This window comes from Alexandromys fortis, unplaced genomic scaffold, assembly GCF_014885135.2.
Source record: "Alexandromys fortis isolate MF-2015 unplaced genomic scaffold, M_Fortis_MF-2015_v1.1 scaffold_4, whole genome shotgun sequence".
NCBI classification, from domain to species: domain Eukaryota; kingdom Metazoa; phylum Chordata; class Mammalia; order Rodentia; family Cricetidae; genus Alexandromys; species Alexandromys fortis.
Genome location: NW_026067944.1, coordinates 9,294,164 through 9,316,474, shown reverse-complemented (window position 1 = coordinate 9,316,474; position 22,311 = coordinate 9,294,164). Strand labels below are relative to the sequence as shown.

The 22,311-nt window shown below is 38.9% G+C and overlaps 1 protein-coding gene across 4 annotated transcripts in view; it reads left to right on the top strand.

The window, feature by feature from the left end:
• The window catches only part of Robo1 (roundabout guidance receptor 1), a 376,555-nt gene that overhangs the window by 299,326 nt on the left and 54,918 nt on the right, over nt 1-22,311 (top strand). For all 4 annotated transcript variants that reach the window (XM_050148900.1, XM_050148897.1, XM_050148898.1 and 1 more), the window contains exons 9-16: nt 6,278-6,483; nt 7,793-7,874; nt 8,009-8,177; nt 8,370-8,536; nt 15,077-15,198; nt 15,939-16,170; nt 17,063-17,184; nt 21,038-21,209. In XM_050148900.1, coding sequence (XP_050004857.1) covers nt 6,278-6,483; nt 7,793-7,874; nt 8,009-8,177; nt 8,370-8,536; nt 15,077-15,198; nt 15,939-16,170; nt 17,063-17,184; nt 21,038-21,209 — 1,272 coding nt within the window. The remainder of the gene's footprint in view (nt 1-6,277; nt 6,484-7,792; nt 7,875-8,008; nt 8,178-8,369; nt 8,537-15,076; nt 15,199-15,938; nt 16,171-17,062; nt 17,185-21,037; nt 21,210-22,311) is intronic.

The window sequence follows — 22,311 nt, the reverse complement described above, 5'->3', positions numbered from 1 at the left end:
TCTTCTTAATCCTAACTTCAAAGTAAGATATTCATGTTTTCACAAGGGAGTCTTGATATGGATTTTTGGAGATAACATTGAGTTTGGCAGATTTAAAGACAGGTTTTTTTTTTTTCGTTTGTTTTGTTTGTTTTTCTTTTTGTTTTTAGAGTAGGCTGGAGGTCTCAGGATGTTTACTGTCCTGGAATGTGCTGTGCAGTTGACCCATCTGACAGTCTGCAGTCTTTCTTCTGATTGCCATGCTGTGCACGTGCTTCACTGTGTCGTACTGCTTGTGTGTCTTTCCTTCGTACACCTTTACAGTAACTTGAATTTTACTCTCTGCAAGGAGTTTGCCCTAACCCACCAAATCTGAGTCCTATGTTCCTATATCTGCCATCTACACACAGATTTATTGCATCCTTTATTGTGTTTCTTGTTTTATATTGTGTTCCTCTATATTTCATTACAATACAAGTTCCATGAAATTTGAGCCATTTTCTGTTTAGTCTAGTCAATATTTGCTTAGTATCTACCCTGATATAATGTGGTAAATGCTCAGTAGATAGTCTCAAGTGTCGAGAAGAAACAACCAAAGAACAACTAGGCCTTGGTTAGTGAGACTTCAACACCAGAATTATCTTTATAAAAAAATTCAGTATTTTGTTGTTGCCTTTGATATATACTATATGTTCCCTGGGTTTAGGAATTCAAAATGACCTAAAATGTGTTTGTGGTAAATATTTCATATTATAGCCATTAGATCATAATTCTGAAAATCATCTAACAGAAAGAAATTTAAAAGTTGCACATATGCTTACAATTGCATCTTTGTATAGTCATTAATAAAATAAGAAAAATTAAACTGCTCAACTTTCCCCCAATATCTCTATTCTCAGAATAAAAAAAAAAAAGATTTGTAGGCTTGGGAAATGGCTCTCTCTATAAGCAATCTGCTGTATAAGCCCATAGATCTGAGTTTGGATTCTCCCCAAACCCACACAAAAACCCAGACAGGGGCACGGGTTTGTAGGCTAAGCACTAAGGAGGCCAATTACCGCCTTGTTAATCAATGAAATCTAGGTTCAGGAGAGACCCTGTTATAAAACACTGTAGGGAGCAATAGAGAACAAAAGTAAAACTCTGGTCTCCACACATAGATGCAAACATATGTGTGCATACTCGCATGCACACGCCCACCCCCCACACGTTTAAAAAAAGGCCATAAAATTTGTAGGGAGATATATTGGGAGCGATCTTGGTTTGGGTTACTATTGCTGTGATAAAAACATTATGATCAAAAGCAACTTGGCAAGGAAAATATTTCAGTGTTCATGGAATTTTCTGTCCCACCCACTCTGCAGTTATTTAGTCCCAAAGAGTCACACAGAGACTTATATTAGTTATAAGCTGTTTGACCTGTTAGCGCTGGCTTATTATTAACTAGCTCTTGCAACTTAAATTAATCCAGAATTTTTGTCTATGTTTAGCTATGTGGCTTGGTACCTTTTTTTAGTGAGGCATTCATCTTGCTTCCTCTGCTTCTGGATGCCTTTCCTCCTCCCAGAGTTCTTCTAGTCTGGTTGCCCCGCCTATACTTCCTGCCTGACTATTGGCCAATCAGCATTTTATTAAACCAATATGAGTGACAAATCTTTACAGTGTACAAGTGTGTTATCCCACAGCATTTCATCTCATACTTCAAAATCACTTTTTATTATTGAAGGAAATCAAGGCAGGAACTAAAGCAGACAGGACCTTGGAGGCAGGAGGTAATTTAGAGGCCATGGAGGAGTGTTACTTACTGCTTGCTCCTCATGGCTTGCTCAGACTGCTTTATTTTTTTAATTCGTCTTTTTTTATTATTAAATTTTCTTTTCATTTATTTTACATAGCCAACACAGTTTCCCTTTCTTCCTATCCTTTCATTCCCTCCTCCATCTCCCATGTACCCTTTCCCATCTGGGCAGGCCTTTTATGGGAATTTACAAAGCATGGCATATAAGAGGTATATATACATACATGCAAACAAACTTTCATATTCACGAAATAAAATAAATAAATATCAAATAAAAAAATCCCTAGAAGCCATTTTATAAATATCTTGTTTAACTTCACAGTTTCTGTGAGGATTAATATGAAGTTTGTATGTATGTGTTGTTGAGGTTTTATTTTACCTGTTATTTTTGTGCTATATATTAGTTTAGTCTTTTGGTTTATTTGTTTTGTTTTGAGTTCTTTAATATTATTCAAACAACCGTAGATTTGTCCTTCATAGCTCAGGCTATTCATAGTGTGTGCTGGCAATGTCAATATTTTTAGAGCACTAACGCTGTCAACCTGGTGCCTTGTAGAGAGAGTATGTTCTCCATATTATTTGACTTTATCTTCTTGACCTTCTGTGTTGTTGGCAAACATAATAAAGGCAAAAGCAGAATAAAACATGAAGCATGGGAGTAGTAACTGTCTGTGGAGTGGTGCCTGTGCCTGTGGTCCAGCCTTACTAACACTGAATGTGCACACTAATAACTGCTTACTATGAGATTATAAGAGAAATAAAAATCACTGAATAGCAAGCGTTATTTTAAAACACGTGTATGCATTACTGATTAAGCTGGTATACAGCACAAAGGGACCGTTCTCCAGCTCCTTTGATTTAGACAAGCCACTTGAACTTCAAAGTTTCAGCCTCTGATTCCCAGAAGGGGATGATGATACAAGAATTACCTATAATACTTTATATCCTAAATCTCTAATTTGAATATATAGCCTTCTAGAACACTTGCAAAAGGATGACAGTTATAGAGTTTACTTTGATCTTCATTGAGATACACATGGGAATTTTTTTATGTGAACCAGTCACTATCTGTATAGTTTTCCCTGAAAATTCATGTATTTATTAGCTTCATTAAACATAGTCTGCTTTTTACACTCCCTATTCCATTACTTGGTATCTCTTCCTCATAATTCCAGTGTAAGATATCAGACGCTGGTTTGAAATTTGTTTTACAAGTGGTAAATTTAGATTTTACTTATAAATGGACCATATTGGTTGATATAAACTTAAGCATTCATTTCCTTATATTTTGTACCCATCGATGAAAACGTAATAGTTTTATTTTTTGTACCTAAAAGTGTGCAAGCGCTTTAATGAAGTCCTACATTTTTTGCAGTTCTGATTTCTGTACTAACTGTTGCCAGACAAGGAAAGACGACAATGCATAGTGCGTGTGAATGTCTGGCCTTTTGCAATTACCTAAGCACACTCATGCCTACTATTTTATCTCAATACCCATGGAGATCTCCTAATCTAGTTCGAACAACTATTAGTATCCTCATTTTATAGATTTAAAAATGGAGAAGTTGGGAGAGAGGGCTCAGTGGATAAAACCACCCTGCAAATGTCAGGACCAGAATTTGGACCCTTCGAACCTATGTAAGAGATACCTGTAACCTCAGCACTCCGGAGGCAATAGCATGGAATCCCTGGGGTGAGTTGGCTGCCTAGGCTAGCCTATGTTGTGCTGCTCCTGCCTCAACAAGACACTTTAAGTAAGTAAAATGGAGAGCAGTGAGGGGGGAGACCAAGCTTTGTTCTCCATGAACATGCATGGACATGCTCATGCATGGACACATGCATGCATACCACACATAGACACAGACAAACAACACTACACACAAAAAAGCAGGGATTCGAGAATATAAAGCATTAAGCATACAACACATAGGTGGCAGATGATTGAAGGATCTTTTCATTGTTTCGTTTTGTTTGTTAACCACACAGCAGAAATAAGTGAAAGAGTCAGAGAAACCATCAATGAGCTGGGTTAGGATAGAATTATGGAGCTACACAAGATACCTTATAAAGAAGCTCCAGGTAATAAGATATTAATTCTAATAGACCCTGACATTTTATGGTTTCTAAATATAACAAGACTACCAAATATAAGCCATGCTAGTAGTAGACATAATGATAATCAATTGGAGTGAGGCCCTCTGTTACTAATTCATTTAATGTCTGGAAATATATATTCATTCTGATAATCAGTGGAGCTCCGGTGCTCTTCGAAATCCCCGGTGGGTTTAGCAGAAGAAATCTGCAATTGGACAATAGAAAGCTTCCACAGAAAATACAGAGAAGACTTTTAAAATTCTAAGCAAAGGAATTGCTGGCTTACATTTTCCAAGAGCGTAGTGTCTAAAACACTCCTGCCAAGTGTAACTCCAGCCTTGAGATGTCCCCATGCTGCTGGAGTAAGGAAGGCGTGGGGAGAACTGGGGAACTGGATTGCAGTGCGCAGTTGCTGATTTCATTTAATTGCTTTTTTAATGTGAACACATAAAACTAATAATCATTGCATGATAAACGAGGAACAAATTGAAGTGTTACTCCAGCTTGTGAAAATCCTTGGTGCATAAAGCTTTGAAAATGACACATCCAGATTCGCAAATTATTGCATCCAAAATTTAGTTGCCCTGGCAGCCAGATTCCTTTAATCAGACAACTTGTTAGAATTCTCTCTCGTATATTTGCATCTTTTCCTTTTTTAAACTTTTGGATCCGGGCTTTTAAGAGAGTCAAGATTCTAAAGCTTAATGATTGAAGACGATTTCCTGAAATTGAACACACAGCTCTTACTCATTTTAACTAAATCAATGGAGCTTGATAAGCTGCCTCCGTCAAGAGATGGGAACATTTTTCTACTGTTGTCCTTTGTCCTCTATACTCATGTTAGAGTCTCTTAAAAAATAGTGGATTTAAGATATAGCCTTTTTCAGGCATTTTATATTTTACAATAATTTTATTTACTTATAATAAAAATTGTTTTGTTGGTCCCTTTTCAAAGTAGATTAAAGTTAGTATAAGAAACAGTCTTGGGTTTTCTGGGCAATGTGTCTGTGTGTGCGTATTCTTCCTGTGTTTTTCTTTCTCTCTGTTCTGCTCTATCTTGGTTGGTCTTTTCATTTGCCTGTTTTCTTTGTAAAGCAATAGAGAAAGAAGGCATGCGCTTGTTGTATGAGTGAGAAGGTGGGGAGTATCTGGAAGAGATGAAGGAAATTGTAAGCTGAATATATTGAATGGAAAAAAGTCTATCTTCAATTAGAAACAAGCAAACAAACAGTATTGGCTGAGTCTAAGAGGGGGTAGTGGAGGCTGCCAAGTTTGGATGTCGTCTTCAGTCATCTTGTTTGATTAGCCTACAAACAATGCTATTGAGTAGATTCCCAGTGTCCCTGGATCCATTACAGCTCGATAGTGTTATTTTTTAAGCTGTGTATATATTTCAGTAGAAAACTTATTTCCAAGTCCTAGAGACATTGCCTAAAGGATAAAGCACCTACTTCACAAATGTGGGGAATGGAGTATGTCCCCAGGACCAGAGTGAAGGCTGAGTGGGTGGGGCCCTAAGCTGTAATCCAAGCTTCAGGACAGGAGAGGGGATTCCCAGTACAAGCTGGATCTCTGGACTGGCAAAAGTCTTAAATCTGTAGTTCAGGGAGAGACCAGTTCATAAATAAAGCAGAGAGAAGTATAGGAAGACACTCAACATCAACCTCTGGACTCTGCACTCACTTGCTTAGGCATGCATGCACACTCACCCACATATGTGTGCCCTCACACCACACACATAGACACATAGATACACCTGTGTGTACGCGTGTGCGAGTGCGCACACCCCTGGACACACATATGCATACACATACATCCCAGAGAGAGAGAGAGAGAAAGAGAAAGAGAGGATTCTGAGATAAAAAGGTTGCAAATTTAATTCTATAAATGAGAGTCCAAAGCACCTTTTTAAATCCAAAATTGTCTAACATTCTGGCATGGCAGCTTCATTTCATGGTGATGGTGGTTGTTGGAGACAAAACAATTGTGAAATCAAGTTCGCTTTGATTCATTCATTAAATTCTGTCTCGTACATTTCTATGGGATAAATATGTTAAATGTCTCTATTTCTTGTGCTTTTTCATGTTTACAGTAGTCTATTCTCAATACTATATGCCTTCTTCCCCAGCCACAGCTCTTGTTTAATTTCTGAACACTTAGATCAGTCCTTAGATAATGCAACTGGCTCAGGCCTAGTTGGTCATTTGAACGTACACTGTATCTCATTTTAATATTCCTAATCAGTGCATCATGTAAATGCGTTTTGAATAATGCATGTCTCCCCTTTAATTACTTGTTTAATTATCTTTAGTTTTTTTTCAAAGCCTACAGCAATGGCTGTTGCTTAAATGATTAGAAAATTGCTTCCAGTTGCAGAAATCTATTTCCTGTTGTTTCTTTTGGCAGTGATTGCAGACCGGCCTCCCCCAGTTATTCGACAAGGTCCTGTGAATCAGACTGTAGCAGTGGATGGTACTTTAGTCCTCAGCTGTGTGGCCACAGGCAGTCCAGTGCCCACAATTCTGTGGAGAAAGGATGGAGTCCTTGTTTCAACCCAAGATTCTCGGATCAAACAGCTGGAGACCGGCATGCTGCAGATCCGATATGCTAAGGTAACTTTCAAAGATGTCGTGGACTTACTCCTTGGTTCCACTTTATTTTTAATGGCAGCAACTAGTGTTGAAATACAATAACCTAGAGGAAGTACTAAATAAGATACATTTCATTATTATGCATCTGTGTATACTTAAGGTGATTTGAGGCATGGCAAGTAATTTAACGTCCTGTGGAGGTAGAAGGAAGTGCTCTGGAAGACATATTGAGAAAAGTGGTTGGGGACCTAAGAGGTGGTATGCCTTCCATATGTATGGTCTGATACAAGGCATTTTACAGGAAACTAGAAAGGGAAATTTCCTAGTACTGTTTTATGCACAGTGGACTTGAGCAGTGTTTCCGTTATGACTGTTTGGTTCAGCGTTTTGCAATTACAGTATATCATACACATAAATAGCCCTCATATAGCCATGCACTAACATTTCAAATCATGAAAATGTAAAAGCCCACCGATTTGTCAAAACAAATGTAGGGATTTACCAGCTGGGACATTATATCGCGTATCAATCTTTATGTTGCTCTGATTTTGATTTTCCTTTTGTATCAGTCCTTACATTGTTTTGATTTCGATTTTTCTTCTGTGGTCTGGGTCAGTCGGGCTTTTGAGAGAGATGAAACGACAGTATCAGGCTGAGATCAGCAATTGCTTCAATTGCCTGGCGCTGTGGTATAGGTGGCTTCTTTGGAGTTTTGGATCAACATCACAGTTGGTTTTGTGTGCCACCAAAGTTTGTAGTTCTTTTTGGCAACTGTTGCATATTGCTCTTGCCATGGCCAGAGTCAGATGACAATGAGATTTGAAAAAAGAAGAGTTGTTCAATTAGGGGAAGTTTATGGCTTTAGCATGCTGCTCCTGAGTTTTAGATTGAACAAGGATTTACTTTTTAGGCTTCAGTTTTCAGAAGAGAGGGTGTTCTTTCCACCAAGGGTTTTGTTTTTACTTCTGAGACTCAAGTTTTGACTCAAGTATTATAATAAGAGGTGGGGTAAAATGAGTAATTTAAGAAGATACAACATACGTTGTTTGCCCTTAATCTTTGATGCTAAACCTAGTCTGTTAAAGCACTGCAGATCAGATTTTTTTTTTATTGCAGTTAGGATAACCATATAAAGGTTCTTTATTTCTGTGTCATGCAGTATTTTCCTTCCCATTTCAAGAAAAATGTATTCAACTAAAGGGACATTTCCGGTTCACAGGTTTTAATGTAGTTATTCATATTCATAGGCCATATACAAACCTGTAATTGTTTTTCCAGCCTGGCAAGCCCTTGATTGTCCCAAATATTTCTTTTCCATCTGCTTTCACAGCTGGGTGACACTGGCCGGTATACCTGCACTGCATCAACCCCCAGTGGAGAGGCAACGTGGAGTGCTTACATTGAAGTCCAGGGTAAGTCTGGGCATTTGCCTTTGAGCTCTTTTGATAAGAAAAGCCAATGGCTTTGTATGTGAGAGTGCTACCTACACTCATGTGCCAGTTCGTGTATGTGTAAATTTGTGTTTTCTTCCCTCCACATTTTTTAGAATTTGGAGTTCCAGTTCAACCCCCAAGACCCACTGACCCCAACTTAATCCCCAGTGCCCCCTCAAAGCCCGAAGTTACAGATGTCAGCAAAAACACAGTGACTTTATCCTGGCAGCCCAACTTGAACTCAGGAGCAACCCCAACGTCTTATATTATAGAAGCCTTCAGGTAGAGGGGGGGAGTTGTTGCATGTTCCCTCCTTCCCTCCCTCCGTCCCCCTTTCCTCCCTTCCTCCCTCTCTCCTCCCTTCTTCCCTTCCTCCCTCCCTCCTTCCTTCCTTTCTTTCTTTCTTCCTCTTTTTTTATTTCGTTGTTGTTTTGCATCCAGTATTCTTGTTCTAATGTATGTATCCATCCTTAGCCATGCATCCGGTAGCAGCTGGCAGACTGTAGCAGAAAATGTGAAAACAGAAACATTTGCCATCAAAGGACTCAAACCTAATGCAATATACCTTTTCCTGGTGAGGGCAGCAAATGCGTATGGGATTAGTGATCCAAGCCAAATATCAGACCCAGTGAAAACACAAGGTAAATATTGATTGACTGAAACCTGAAATATCTACTAATCCTTACTAGCTGTAACTATACTGGCATGATGTGTGAGTTACATGCTATGATTACAAATTTGTTCTTTCTTTTCTTTTGCTGTACAATACAATGTCCACAATCTATGTTTTTCTGGACTGAAAAAGTTTGATAACATATGAAATTGCCTCTCATAGAATCACAAATCCACTAAGAATATCCTTTGACTATTGGTATATTCTTTATAATTTTTTTGAATTTTAAAAGTCTAGTATCTTAACCCTATTACAATTATATTTAAAACTGAGTCAATTTGTTGGTGCCAAAATTCAGTCTGCATAACCTCCAAGATAATTTTTCAGAATTTCCACCCGAGTTAATGCACGTCCTTGAAAATCACACAGAAGTAGGTAACCATTACAAACTTGGTCAACATGCCTCTTTGTAGCCAACATCCTGCAAGCCCCAGAAGAACTACTTCTTGTCTTTAGATGTTCTCAAATCTTACTCTCACTGTGTGAGGCATGGTAGGAAACTTTTCAGTGGAAAATGTTGTATATTTTGGTGGAAGCTGGTTGGGAATGAGAGATCAAGACTGCAAGCCTGCAAAGCAGATTTTAACACATGCAGATCCTGAGATGCTACTCGTTGGAACTTTCTATTCAATGTGGGTTGAAATTATTTTCTTCTTTTGCCAGATTCTATTTGCCTGTCTCCCCGCTTGCTGATCTCATTAGTTTAGTATTTTCATAGAAAGAAAATCTACACTTCTTTGAGCAAGCCGTTACCTTTTCTGTAACGGAAGTTAAAATATATTTGCACTTATCTTAGTAAGGTGATTGGAAATATAGAATTATACCCCCCCAACAGAAACACTGGCTCTTAAATTAACATTTCCAAAGGAAAACCTGTGGACTAGTTATAATGAGAAAAGCAAGGTATATACAAAGTGCCTGCAAGACCCAAGCTGATTTCTACCTGGTATCAGAGGGCAGACAACAGCAGTGCTGTTTGTTCTGGCTACCCCTGGGGTACAGCTAAACTATCATTTAAGGACATTTTGCTTTAGAACTCTCTCTCTCTCTCTCTCTCTCTCTCTCTCTCTCTCTCTCTCTCTCTCACACACACACACACACACACACACACAGACACTCTCTCACACACACTCTCTCTCTCATACACACACACACATACACATACACACACACACTTCCTCTCTCTCTCATACAGAGAGAGAGAGAGAGAGAGAGAGAGAGAGAGAGAGAGAGAGAGAGTTGAATTACAGAACATGTCCATGTCTGTTCCTTGTATATGAATTCAACACACCCAGATGCCTAGGCAGATTTGCCATTGTGAGTCACCTGCTCAGGAGCCTAATATACTTGGAGCCTGCCTTGAGTCAGTTTGAGGCTTGCAGTATTAGGCATGCATTTGTAAAGAATGTAGAAACTATGGCAGCTTCTAAATGGATTTAAACTTCTGTCCCCTGGAAGCGTCCCTATCCAGTGAATCTAAACGAAAGTGTTGATAGCTGACTTAATGCTATTCTGACATACACATGGGAATGTTTTTGCGACATGCTCATTTGTAAATGAGAATATTGTTCACATGTTTTATGAACACCATTTTTTCCCCTTTTCTTTGGGCTAGAACAGCCTCCTTCAGCTATATAGCTAGTAAAATAGCATAATGAAATGAATCCATATCAACTAGAAGCTGACTTTCTAGGGGAATATACATACCACTTTAAAATAAAGAATATTTTTATCTCATCTCCTCAGTCTAGCTGTGTGGCTTTTAGCAAGCTGATCATGCCTCAGCATCCAGTCTCTATGAGTATAAAATGAGGCTAAGGAACTCACTTCTCCAGAGTTGGCAAAGATTATTAACTAATTAGTAAAAATGCATGTAAGCTATTTTTTTCTACCTAATGTCATAGCAAAATTGTGCTTTGTTCAGTGTCTAAACTAAGAATAAGGAGGATTCATAGAAAATTCAGCTATCATAACAGTATAAAAAGTAAGAAGTATGCCAAATGAGAGTCTCAATTAAATATATCTTGACAGCTTGGAATGATGAGCCAGCACTAACAAGATTAAAATTAATAGAGCAAATTAAAAAATCTGGTACTTGAATTGTGATTTGAAAAATTAACTATAAAAGGCTGAAATAAGTGAACCAGTTCAAGGAGGATGTGGGTGTGTGTCAGGATTCATTGGAGTGCGCAGACTCCAGTTAAATTAGCTCTAAAATCTGTCTGAGTTCACTGAGAAATGTGCTTGCCAAATGAACAAAATTTACCCTTACTTGGATTTCCAGAATTATGTGTGAATCTAGTCATCTTTACCCCTTTATTTTGAATTCATTGAATCATGAATTATGTAATGTGTTGGCTGTGAACACTACATTTTCAGATGGACTTTTAAGTCTTTGCTTCATTGTGGTTGGAAAGGTAGTATAAATGAAGCCAGTGCTCCCTATACACATGGTCATGCCTTACCACTAAGCTATATCCCAACCCTGCCATTTAGATCTCCTAAGAAAAGACCAGTGGCAGGAGTTGGTAGAACTGAATGAATAGCTGAAAATTAATTCTAATTAGAGAAAAAAATTCAAGAGTATTGATATGGCTACTCCAAAAGCAAAAACACATGAAGAGTATGAGATCCCTCACTTATCATTGTAGATGACTTATTATGTAGAAGGCATGCTTTCCCTCCCTCCAGACAGAAAAGGACCAATTGGGAGGAGCTACCAAGTCACATTTTATTGTTTAGGTCATGGCCTGCTTTGGAGACATAGTAAAGCCTACCTCAGAATAATGGCTTGGGAATGAACCTGGCAACGTTTGATCCTACAAGGAATATTTGCTGTGTGGGTGACATGCACACCTACACATACATACCTGTAGCTGCATGTGCACACCTACACACAAACACATACCGATAGCTGCATGTGCACACCCACACACCAAGCACATACCCATAGCTGCATGTGCACACCTACACAAACCACATATATGTGCACACCTACACACAACCACATACCCATATCTGCATATGCACACCTACACACAAGCACATCCCCATAGCTGCATGTGCACACCTACACACAACCACATACATGTGCACACCTATGCACAACCACATACCCATAGCTGTGTATGCACACCTACACACAAATACATACCCATAGCTGCATGTGCACCCCCCCACACACACATACACAAATTCTTCAACAGGAATGTACTACTAATTATGCACAGTGAGTGCTCCCTGGACAATCCTCCCTCAATAATTGTGTAGGGGTTTATAATACTGGACTTGGCATTAGATAGGGCAATATCTAATGTTTATTCTGAGTGTATCTCTGAATGCTGACAAAGAGCACTTACAATTTTATGCACTTGGGGAACCGATTCACAAGCTTCTCAAAAATATATCATTAGATGTCACTTTCCTATTTTCTTTCTGATATCTAATGTTCTATAACAAAAATATAAATCGCTATTACAAAATGATAACACTTGGTAGGACAATCCCATCATGTTCCTGAAGGGATCGATTGGCAGGGTTGTTTTAAATCAAAGAAATGAAGGGATTGGGGAGCAAATCATGGTACTGACTGTTTTAGTGTCCATTCCATTGCTGGGAAGAGGCACCAGAGCCAAGGTGACTCTTATAAGTTAGCTGAGGGCTTGCTTACAGTTTTAGAGGGTTAGTCCATCAATTATCATCATGATAGAAAGCATTGGGGCAGTGGCTGAGAACTTTATGTCCTCATCCACAGCCAGAAAAGTGAGAGACATTGGGCCTGATCTTTCAAAAAGCATGGGCTTTTGTAACCTCAAAGCCCACCAACCCCCCCCCCAAGACACACCTTCTCCAACAAGGCCACACCTCTTCCATCAGGCTGCACCTCCTAATCCTTCCCAAACAGTTTTATTCCTAAGCATTCAAATATATGAGCCTATGGGAGCCATTCCTCTTCAAACGACCACACTAACTTTTTGAAAAACGGTTATTTTTGTAGTTAGTCATCTTTGCTGAAATGCCAAATGAGAACTTTTATATGAGGTAACTGATTCTAAACTGAAGACATAATGATGTGTCTGAGTTAGGTACTCTGAGTCCTTTAAGATGGACCCGACCTCTGCCCAACCATGCGATGCCTTTCATGCCTTCCTTTAACCAATCCTCATAAGAAGCAGTGTGTGTTGTCTGTCATTACGTGGCATGGAAGGGACTGAGGTTAAGTAATGTCCCTTGCAGCTATGGCTGGGTCTCAGTGGTACAGTACTTTCCTGCTCTAAAGTCCTCGGTTGGGGTGATGGAAGATAACCATCTTCCCAAAGTCACATGAGTTTTTGTTGCCCAGGGGAAGGTGCTCAACCAAATCCAAGTTTTGTTTTTATTTTATTTATGTTTCATCTGCTAATTTTTTTCCCTTGGAGTTGGTAGCTAAAGCCAGAGCAGCAAGGGGGAGCAGAGAGAAAGCACAATGTGCCTGAAATGGCCAAGTAACTGCTAAATGTTTTCTCTCGAGACTGTGGTTCTCAGCATGCCGTAGGTCAGCAGTGGACAACAGGACAGGAAATGAGAGAAGTGTAGGGCCAAGAATTAACCTAATGTTTCCAAGTGATGGTGGCACATGCCTTTAATCCCAGCACTGGGGAGGCAGAGGCGGGTGGATCTCTGTGAGTTCGAGGTCAGCCTGGTCTACAAAATGATTACTAGGACAGTCAGGGTTGTTACATAGAGTAACACTTTCCCAGAAAGAAAATTATCTTAGTGTATTTATCATTTATCATTTTGATTGTTTATTTACTTGTATATTTTTGGATTTTTCTTTTCCAAGACAGGGTCTCACTATGTAGCTTTGGCTGTTCTGAACTAACTGCATAAACCAGACTAACCTCGAACTCGCAGGGATCCACCTGCCTCTGCCTTTCAAGTTCTGGGGTTAAAGGTGTGTGTCACCGTGCTCAGCCATTTTCTTTATTTCTATGTTTGGTTTTTAGATAGGGCTTTAAATCAGCCAGACGGCACAGATGTTTAATAGTGGGTGACCTGTCATCTCGCTGTTCATCTTGGCTCTCTGACCTCTGTTAGAGTCACAAATCTCATTTAAATATTCATGGTTTGGCTTCTTATCCTGTGACAGGGAATATTTAATCATTTGCCAAACTAAAACTTTCATTTTTGTTTTGTGTAGGTTGGTCACACATCTAAATGTATGTGTCACAATACCATAGTCTATAAATAGTTCTGTAGTCCCCCCCAAAATCTTCTTTGTTGTTATTCTTTACGCTGCATTCCTTCTACTACTTGAAACAAAGAAAAACATCTGCAATTTAGAAAGCCTCATTAACAGTGTTTGAGTAGAGAGTATAGCAAATTTAGCAAAATAGTTCCATGTTCCCCAAAATAGTAGAGCATAAAGGACACCAGTGGCTGTTTGGTTCCTACTGCGTCCCTGGTCTTCCCTTGAATATTTTAGTATTCATGAGATTGAAAGGGAATTATTACATCCTCCATGTAATATTGTAAACTAAATCAGTGTCAACTAAATGACGGTAAAGGCTCTTATCTCGCAGATCTAATCAGATTTGTTTGATCAGACCTTACCTAGAGCGTCTGTGTCCCTTCCTGTGTAGCCATTCTCTTGTCACCTACCTGAGGAGAAAACGCCCAGCTTCCTCCTCGGAGCTGAGCTCTTCACCTGCCTTCTGCACTCAATTTCCCCTCACCGCGTTTGCGAGCTTTTCCTCCCCGGTACGCTCTGCTGCAGCTCCTCGCGCTTCTCTTTCTTGTCTAGTTAGGGTCATTGCAGGGGTGTGTATCACACTCAGGGAGAATTGCACCACCGCTCTCAGGCTCAGTAGAAAGACGATCATTACATGGTAGGAGGCGCTCTTAGAAATTACTGTTTGCCACTCTTACTCTTGCCTCCTGCCCCTTTTTGGCTTGCACAGGTTGTCTGCTTGTTCTGACAGGAACCCCCTCCCTTCTTTGTTTATCTTCTCCTGGTCCTTATAAAAAGGTTAAGCTCTAATTGGTGGAGAGAGGGCTCAGTAGCTAAGATGCCTTGCTCTGAATGTCTGAGGATCTATCTTTGAATCCAGCATTCATATAAAAACCCTATGTGAGCGCATACATCATCCTATATCCCTAGTGCCATGGGGAAGGGCCAGAGGCATGAATAATATTGGTGGGTTCACTGCCTATCAGCCTGGTTCCAGGCTCATTGAGAGATCCTGTCTCAAGGCAGCAAGGCAAAGTGATAAAGCAGAACACCTGTTGTTCTTCTTAGGCCCTACAGATGCATGCATCTGTGCACACACACACACACACACACACACATACATGCATGTGAACACACACACATACACAGGAACGTATATACACACAAAGAAGGTATGTCGTGCTTGTTTTTCTCTATATTCGGACTGGCTCCACAGTTCCGCTGATTCTCCTTTTCTGAGAGGTACTGTCAGCGCAGTAGCCTTGCAGAGGGCCTGACCCTGTTTTTGAATCCTTACAGATGTCCCACCAACTAGTCAAGGCGTGGACCACAAGCAGGTCCAGAGAGAGCTGGGGAATGTAGTCCTGCACCTCCACAACCCTACCATCCTTTCTTCCTCTTCGGTGGAAGTGCACTGGACAGTGAGTTGTTGTAATACTTGTATGGTTTTTAATAATCAGGTGATTTCTGTGAGATTATTATAATAGGGGATTTACACCACTGCTTTTCACTTCCACACTAATGTTAATTTTATTATGCAAACATTATTTATTCCAGGGGCAATGATCTGACTTTAAAATATATATGCTAAAATAATATATATATATATGCTAAAATGATCCTGCCAGTGTCGAGAGATAGAATCACAAAGTATTTGAGTACATGACATGTGATGTGCACATTACTACATTTTTTTTTTCATTTAGGAATACTTCCAAGTTGTATTGAGCAGATTTTGAATATATATTTTGTTAATTCTTTGAGCATTTTATGCATACATATATATATATGCAATATATTTTGGTCATATTCACCCCCTACCCAGTCCCCTCATATTTTTCCTATCCATGCCCACCCTCCCATCCACTTCCAACTTCATAGTAGTAGTTTTCAAAACCAGAATGAGAAAACAACGCCATCTGTAAGGTGCCCACATGTCTCTTACAGAACGGGACACCCACAGTGAAGGCTCGTGCTTCTGCTGAAGCAGATTAGAATATTATTGCAGAAACTGGTGCTTCCTCACAGCTGTGCGCTAGAAATCCACACTGTGGACCCCCATGGGTTTTTTTTTTTTTATTCTTGTGCATTTTTACTACTAGTTTGCTGCAAAACAAGAAAATGGTGAGACTAACTCCATTTTTATTCATCATTGTGATAGGTGGATCAACAGTCTCAATATATTCAAGGATATAAAATTCTCTACCGGCCATCTGGATCCAGCCATGGTGAATCCGAGTGGTTGGTCTTTGAAGTGAGGACCCCGACCAAAAACAGTGTGGTGATCCCTGATCTCAGAAAAGGCGTCAACTATGAGATTAAGGCTCGCCCGTTTTTTAATGAGTTTCAAGGAGCCGACAGTGAAATCAAATTCGCCAAAACCTTAGAAGAAGGTAAGTATGATGGATTGGATGTCCTCGGTGTGCAAGATGTCTCCTGTGCGTTTGAGTTAATAGAACTTGTTTAAAAGTTAGCAGTGCCGTTCATCATGAATCTACACAGATTAAAATATTTTTGCTGTGGGAATGTGTTCACTAACAAGTGTAAGAAACTGTAAGTGACTTGCTTCAGTGGCCACCTGCACAAAATGTGTGCAAACGTTAGCACTATCACTAAAATTCACATTTGAAGATAGACTTGCCCGTGATTTGCACGCTTTTTATTCATGAACGCTTCTGTTAGTGGGGTGTATGTAAGCTGAGTAATATCTGGGTTTGCCCGGACTTTCCAGAGTCCACATTTTCTCCTGATGCCTCATGCTTGGAAACCCCTTGGTTCCTGGCAAACCAGTATTTCCACTCTAGAACTGAAAACGGAAAAGAGTATCAACAGAAATATAAAGGCTTTCATGTCACTGTATACTTTAAAAAAGGGGGAGAGCGAATTTTCTCTAATTACTAGTCGGCATATGTGTGCGTGTGTGTAGGTATATGATATTGCTGTGAAGACATGGAGTATTTTTTTTCTCCTTCCCCCTTGGGACTCAGGGAGATAACTAAGGTGGGCAAGCTTGCCCGGCCATACATTTGCTTGTTGATCAACCTCACTGCCCTGCCCAGAGGTGTTTTGTGCCTGGAATTGTATTTGGCTATTAAAAAAATATCGCCATGTCAATGACTTAATATAACTCAGAGAAACCTTGTAGTTTGGGGCCCTTTGATGTTGGGTGATACCCATGTTTAAAACATGCAACATCAGTACGTTTACTGTGTGTTTTTGAAATTTGTATGTTTTGGTGTTCTATGCTACACTCTTAAAACCTATTGTTTTTATTGCAATTAATAGCACCTAGTGCCCCTCCCCGAAGTGTAACTGTGTCAAAGAACGATGGAAATGGGACTGCAATTCTTGTCACTTGGCAACCACCTCCTGAAGACACTCAAAATGGAATGGTTCAAGAATATAAGGTAATGGACTTAGTAAATTCACTGGCAGCCCTCACAGCTCACAGAGAAAAGTACCCTGCGTGAATTGTTTATTGTCCTTTGTCGCCATCTGCTGGCCCAACGGCCAAACATGTAAAATTATTTCTTAAATTCTATACACAGTAATTGTCCGTACTAGAATAGCTATTTGGAAAATAAATAAGTAAAGATTAAAATAAAAGTTGTAAGTGGCCAACTAATATTTGTTTATATAATCTCATAAAAATTTTAAATGCTCATGATATTTTTTTCCTTCTCAAGATGTGGCTTAGATATATCACCCAGAATTTGATAATAGCTGGACAGTATTCACTAGGATTCATTCTAAGCAAATAGCTTCCTTTATAGAAAAATCATTATAAACTTCCTATTTACTCACCAGAATGTGAGCCGAGCCTAGTAATGAATCTATATTATAGTATGCCAATGAGGTCTGTAATTCAGTGTAGTGGTAAGCAATCGCTGGTGGATTGAATCAGCAACATCTCAATGGAAAACAATTGTGTGATTTTCTACCATTTCTGAAAATTGTATATACATTCTACTTGAAAATTTTTTAATTTTTTGGGTTGTTTTTTGGTATTAAAATTTTTGTTGTGTTTTTTTGTCAATACGCAGTTACATATACATGTGTATATCTTTTTAAACATGTATCTTTAAGCATGACAAACTTTAACAATAAAGCGTGCACTCCTGTACTTAGCATTACAATGGTGCCTGCATAATTTTCTGGTTATGAGGTAGGGTTGTGGCATAGGTTCATTCCCACTCCTGAGGTTAGAACATGAACACATCTGATGATCATCTGTGAACATGAACCTGTGCTTAGGATGGTGAACACGCTTGCCTTCTCCAATGTAAGTCGGCCACTTTGAACACCAGACTTACTAACGTCAGAAGCACTTGCGTGGTCTGGCCATGACTATTGTATGTTTATTTTAACAAATCTTCTGGTGATCTGGTGGTTGTCAAAGGAAAGCTGAACTAAGAACTATAATTTTGTTGTCAGTTATTTACTGTGTTTGTGTGTGTGCGTGCATGCGAGTGCGTGTATATACATGTAGGCCATAGTGAGTGAGGACAAGTCAGGGGACAACCCCCAAGACTGTTGTTTTGCCTTTCCACTGTGCAGCTTCTGGGGATCTAACTCAGATTGTGAGCCTCAGTCACAAGCACCCTATCTACTAAGCCATCATGCTGACTTGGAACATAATTATTTTTTTAGTACCAAATTAATTCATAAAGCTTTAACCAGGGATACATGTCTGTAATTCCAGTTCTTGTGGGATGGAGGCAGAAGGATGAGAAGCTCAACACACACACACACACACACACACACACAAAACCCAAAACAGAAAACAAAATAAATCATTTTAAAAATATGTGTAATAAATAAATGTATAGTAACTAAACCTAAGCTTAATTGTAGGAATTATATTTCAAAGTAATTTTTTAAACAAAAAAATTGTAAAATTTTTGTATGTTGGTTATTTGCATACTTTTTGAATAACACACTTTTTAAATAACACACTTTTTGCATACTTTTTAAATAACACACACAAACACAAACATTCACAGGAAGACACTATATATATACATATATATGTATATATATATTTTTTTCTTGATCAATGATTGAAGACACAACATATTTTTAAAGACACCATGGATGTTTCAAAAGCATTTCAAGTAAAAATTTCACTTGTAACTGGTTCATTAGAAGATCAATATGGCCATCATCTTAAATACTTCCTCATAAGGTCTAAGGTTGTTCGAGTGTTAGGGTATAACAGCACACAATGTTTCAGCCCAGGGCAACAGGCTGTTGTAGAAGCATTTGTAAAAGAGCCTAAAATTTGATGATGTCTTGGCTCCCAAGCAAAATTGTGTAATGTAGACATTTTCCCCTAAGAGTCAGAACTCATTTATCTCCTCAAGAAATGTGCAAGGGTGGATTTCACTTAGCTTCATGGTCAATTTAAAATAATAAAATGCCTTTCAGAACCTGATTGACTGGCACAAAATCAGTTTGTGCCTTCGGTTCAGCTCCGTAATGTAATTGTTGGGGTGGGGGGAAGGGGACTCACAAAGGAGTCTCTTTCCAATGGCCAGGTTTGGGATAGAATGTCTCACCATTTGTGGGCATTAAGTATTGAAACTGTACTGCAATAATTAAAACTTTTAGAGAAAAAGTTAAAGATGATTGACCAAGTGTTAGAGAACATTGGCGTTTTGATTGCCGTGAAGTCTGTTCTCCTAGTATAGTGTAGATAAATAATAGCCCATCCTAGCTAGGCCTTCCTACTACTGGAGGATGCTTCAGAGAAGCCAGAGTATTGCGAACTATTCTAGATATCATTTCCTTGTGGAAACAGTAAAAATATCATCATCTCCTATATCCATTTATTCAAGAGTATCATTCAATGATTACTCTTTTAATGACACCTAAAGGCAGGCTTATAGTGTAGTCAGACTTTCAATCTCCTAAGTGGATGGTTTGTTACTGCATGTCAGTATCAAAGTTCATGATTGCACAGTTACCTTTCTATTACAAGAATTTCCTTGCATCAGGTGTGTAAAGTTATTCTTTTGTATTCCCAATGTGTTATGAAACAGAAATTATTTCAATTTATATGGCAGCTCTAATGTTTAATATTGTCTATTGATCATATCTCAGCCTACCATGCTCAAGATAAACCCTAGGCTTACCCTTACACATTGTTAGTTTTTTATTTCCAATACAAACCATATTTATATGAAATATTTTAGATTATTCCGGAGTTCTTCTGCCTTCCCAGAAAACTGTATCTTGGGTTTGATGGCCATGTGATGTGTTCATTCTGGTTAATTCTATCCTGAAGTGTCAGGCTCAGTGCTTCCTGTGCAGCTTTGTTTTGTGGTAGCTGGTCATATGGAGTTAGTCCTGTGGTATAATTGTGATTATAATACAAATTATAAATGATGGGAAGTACATTATTGTTCTTTATGTGAATATTCACAGCCTTCCGCAAAGTAATTTTTATTTCTTCATGAAAATTTCTTGATGATAAAAAATAACAAAAACCTAATGAAATGGACTGATGAGAGCCATGTGAGAGAAATAACCATAGTGTAGCGAGCTGACCACTTTATATGATAAGATTTTTTTCATAATTTATTTGTTTTATGTATTTATTCATGTGTGTGCGGGTGCACATTGAGGCCAGAAAAGGATATCAGATCCCTCAGAAATGGAGTTACAGATGTTGATAGACTAAATTATGTGGATGTTGGGATCTATACTCGAGAACTCATGATCCCTATGATTATGTAGCAAACCTTCCTAACTCTCAAGACATATCTCCAGCTCCTATATCAGTCCTTCTCAACCTATGGGTCATGTCAAATAGCTCTTACACAGGGGTCACCTAAGACTGACAGAAATCACAGATATTATGATTCATTATAGTAGTAAAATTATCATTATAAAGTAGCAACGAAAATAATTTTATGGTTGGGGTCACCACAACAGAAGGAACTGTATTAAAGGGTCACAGTATTAAGATGGTTGAGCACAGCTCCCCTATATGATAGATTCTTAAATGATTATAGCTAACAAAAGTACCTATGAAAACATGTAGGAATCTTAAAGCTACTGTTAATATGGAATTTGATGAGAATAATCTCAGAATTAGTTCAAGGCCAAGAATGATTTCTAAAGTTACATTCACTGGATCATTGGATTCTTCATAGATCTGCACTCTGCGTAGGTCTGAAACTTATATGTGATGTGTGCTGAACTTTGCATTAACTTGGGTAATTTATCAGTTTTACTCTTATTATTTACTTCTTCCAGGTTTGGTGTCTAGGTAACGAAACTAGGTATCACATAAACAAGACAGTCGATGGGTCTACCTTCTCAGTGGTCATTCCCTCTCTGGTTCCTGGGATCCGATACAGTGTGGAGGTGGCAGCAAGCACTGGAGCAGGTCCTGGGGTGAAGAGTGAGCCTCAGTTCATCCAGTTAGGTAAGAGTTACATGATCTGTCATTCTCCCACTTAGCTCTGCTTGGCTGTTCTTATTTTGCTTACAGACCAGCCATTGTTGCAAGTCAAGGAGAAGCAAGAGTATGGTTTCTAGCTGCGGCAGGGCTATCTTTGTTTAAAACATAGACAGCTATGGATACATAGCCATGCATCACTTACCAAGTGCAAAACAGTCTGAGAAATTCATCGGTAGGTGGTGATTGTGTCATTGTGTGGGCATCACAGAGTACAGTGATGTAAACTAAGACATCAGTGACATCACTAGGCAACACAATCTTTTGGGAACGTGACTGTATATATAGGTTAATGAAGGTAGATGTCTTGCAACTAAAATATCAAAGAGTAATTATCACTCTTTCAAATACAGAGATGTCAATATTTACTGTCATTCTTACTCTATCTTAAGGAATTTTTATCTAATTAACAAATGCTGTTAATCGACCATCAAGGAAGCCTCAAATAAAAAGACTCAGTCTTTCCTCCTGTGGCTTTTACAACTGTTCTGGAAGAGAAACGTCTTCATTAGGGTTTCTATTACTCTGACAAAACACCATGAGCAAAATGCAAGTTGTGGAGGGAAGGGTTTCTTTGGATTACTCTTCCAAAGCACTGTGCATCATTCGAAGAAGTCAGGACCGTGACTCCCGTAGGGAAGGAGCCTGGAGACAGGAGCTGATGCAGAAGTCATGGACTGGTGTGCTTACTGGCTTGCTTCCCATGCCTTCTTCTGCCTGCTTTCTTATGGAACCCAGGACCACCAGTCCAGGGACTGCACCACCCACAGTGGGTTGGGCCGTCCCTCACCAATAACTAATTAAGAAAATGTTTTACAACCAGATCTTATGGGGGCATTTTCTCAATTAAAGTTTCCTCCTGTCACATGACTCTAGCTAATGTGTCAGGTTGCCATAAGACTAGCCAGCACAGGAAATAAAATCCTTCCTTGGAATACTTAAGCCAGGTTCTGGAAATGTATATTTACATTTAATGTCTATTTAAAATTATAATTGGTTTTTATTACAATAGGTAAATTAAGATATCAATGTTTAAATATTTATATACTAATTACTTAAAAGGCTAAAT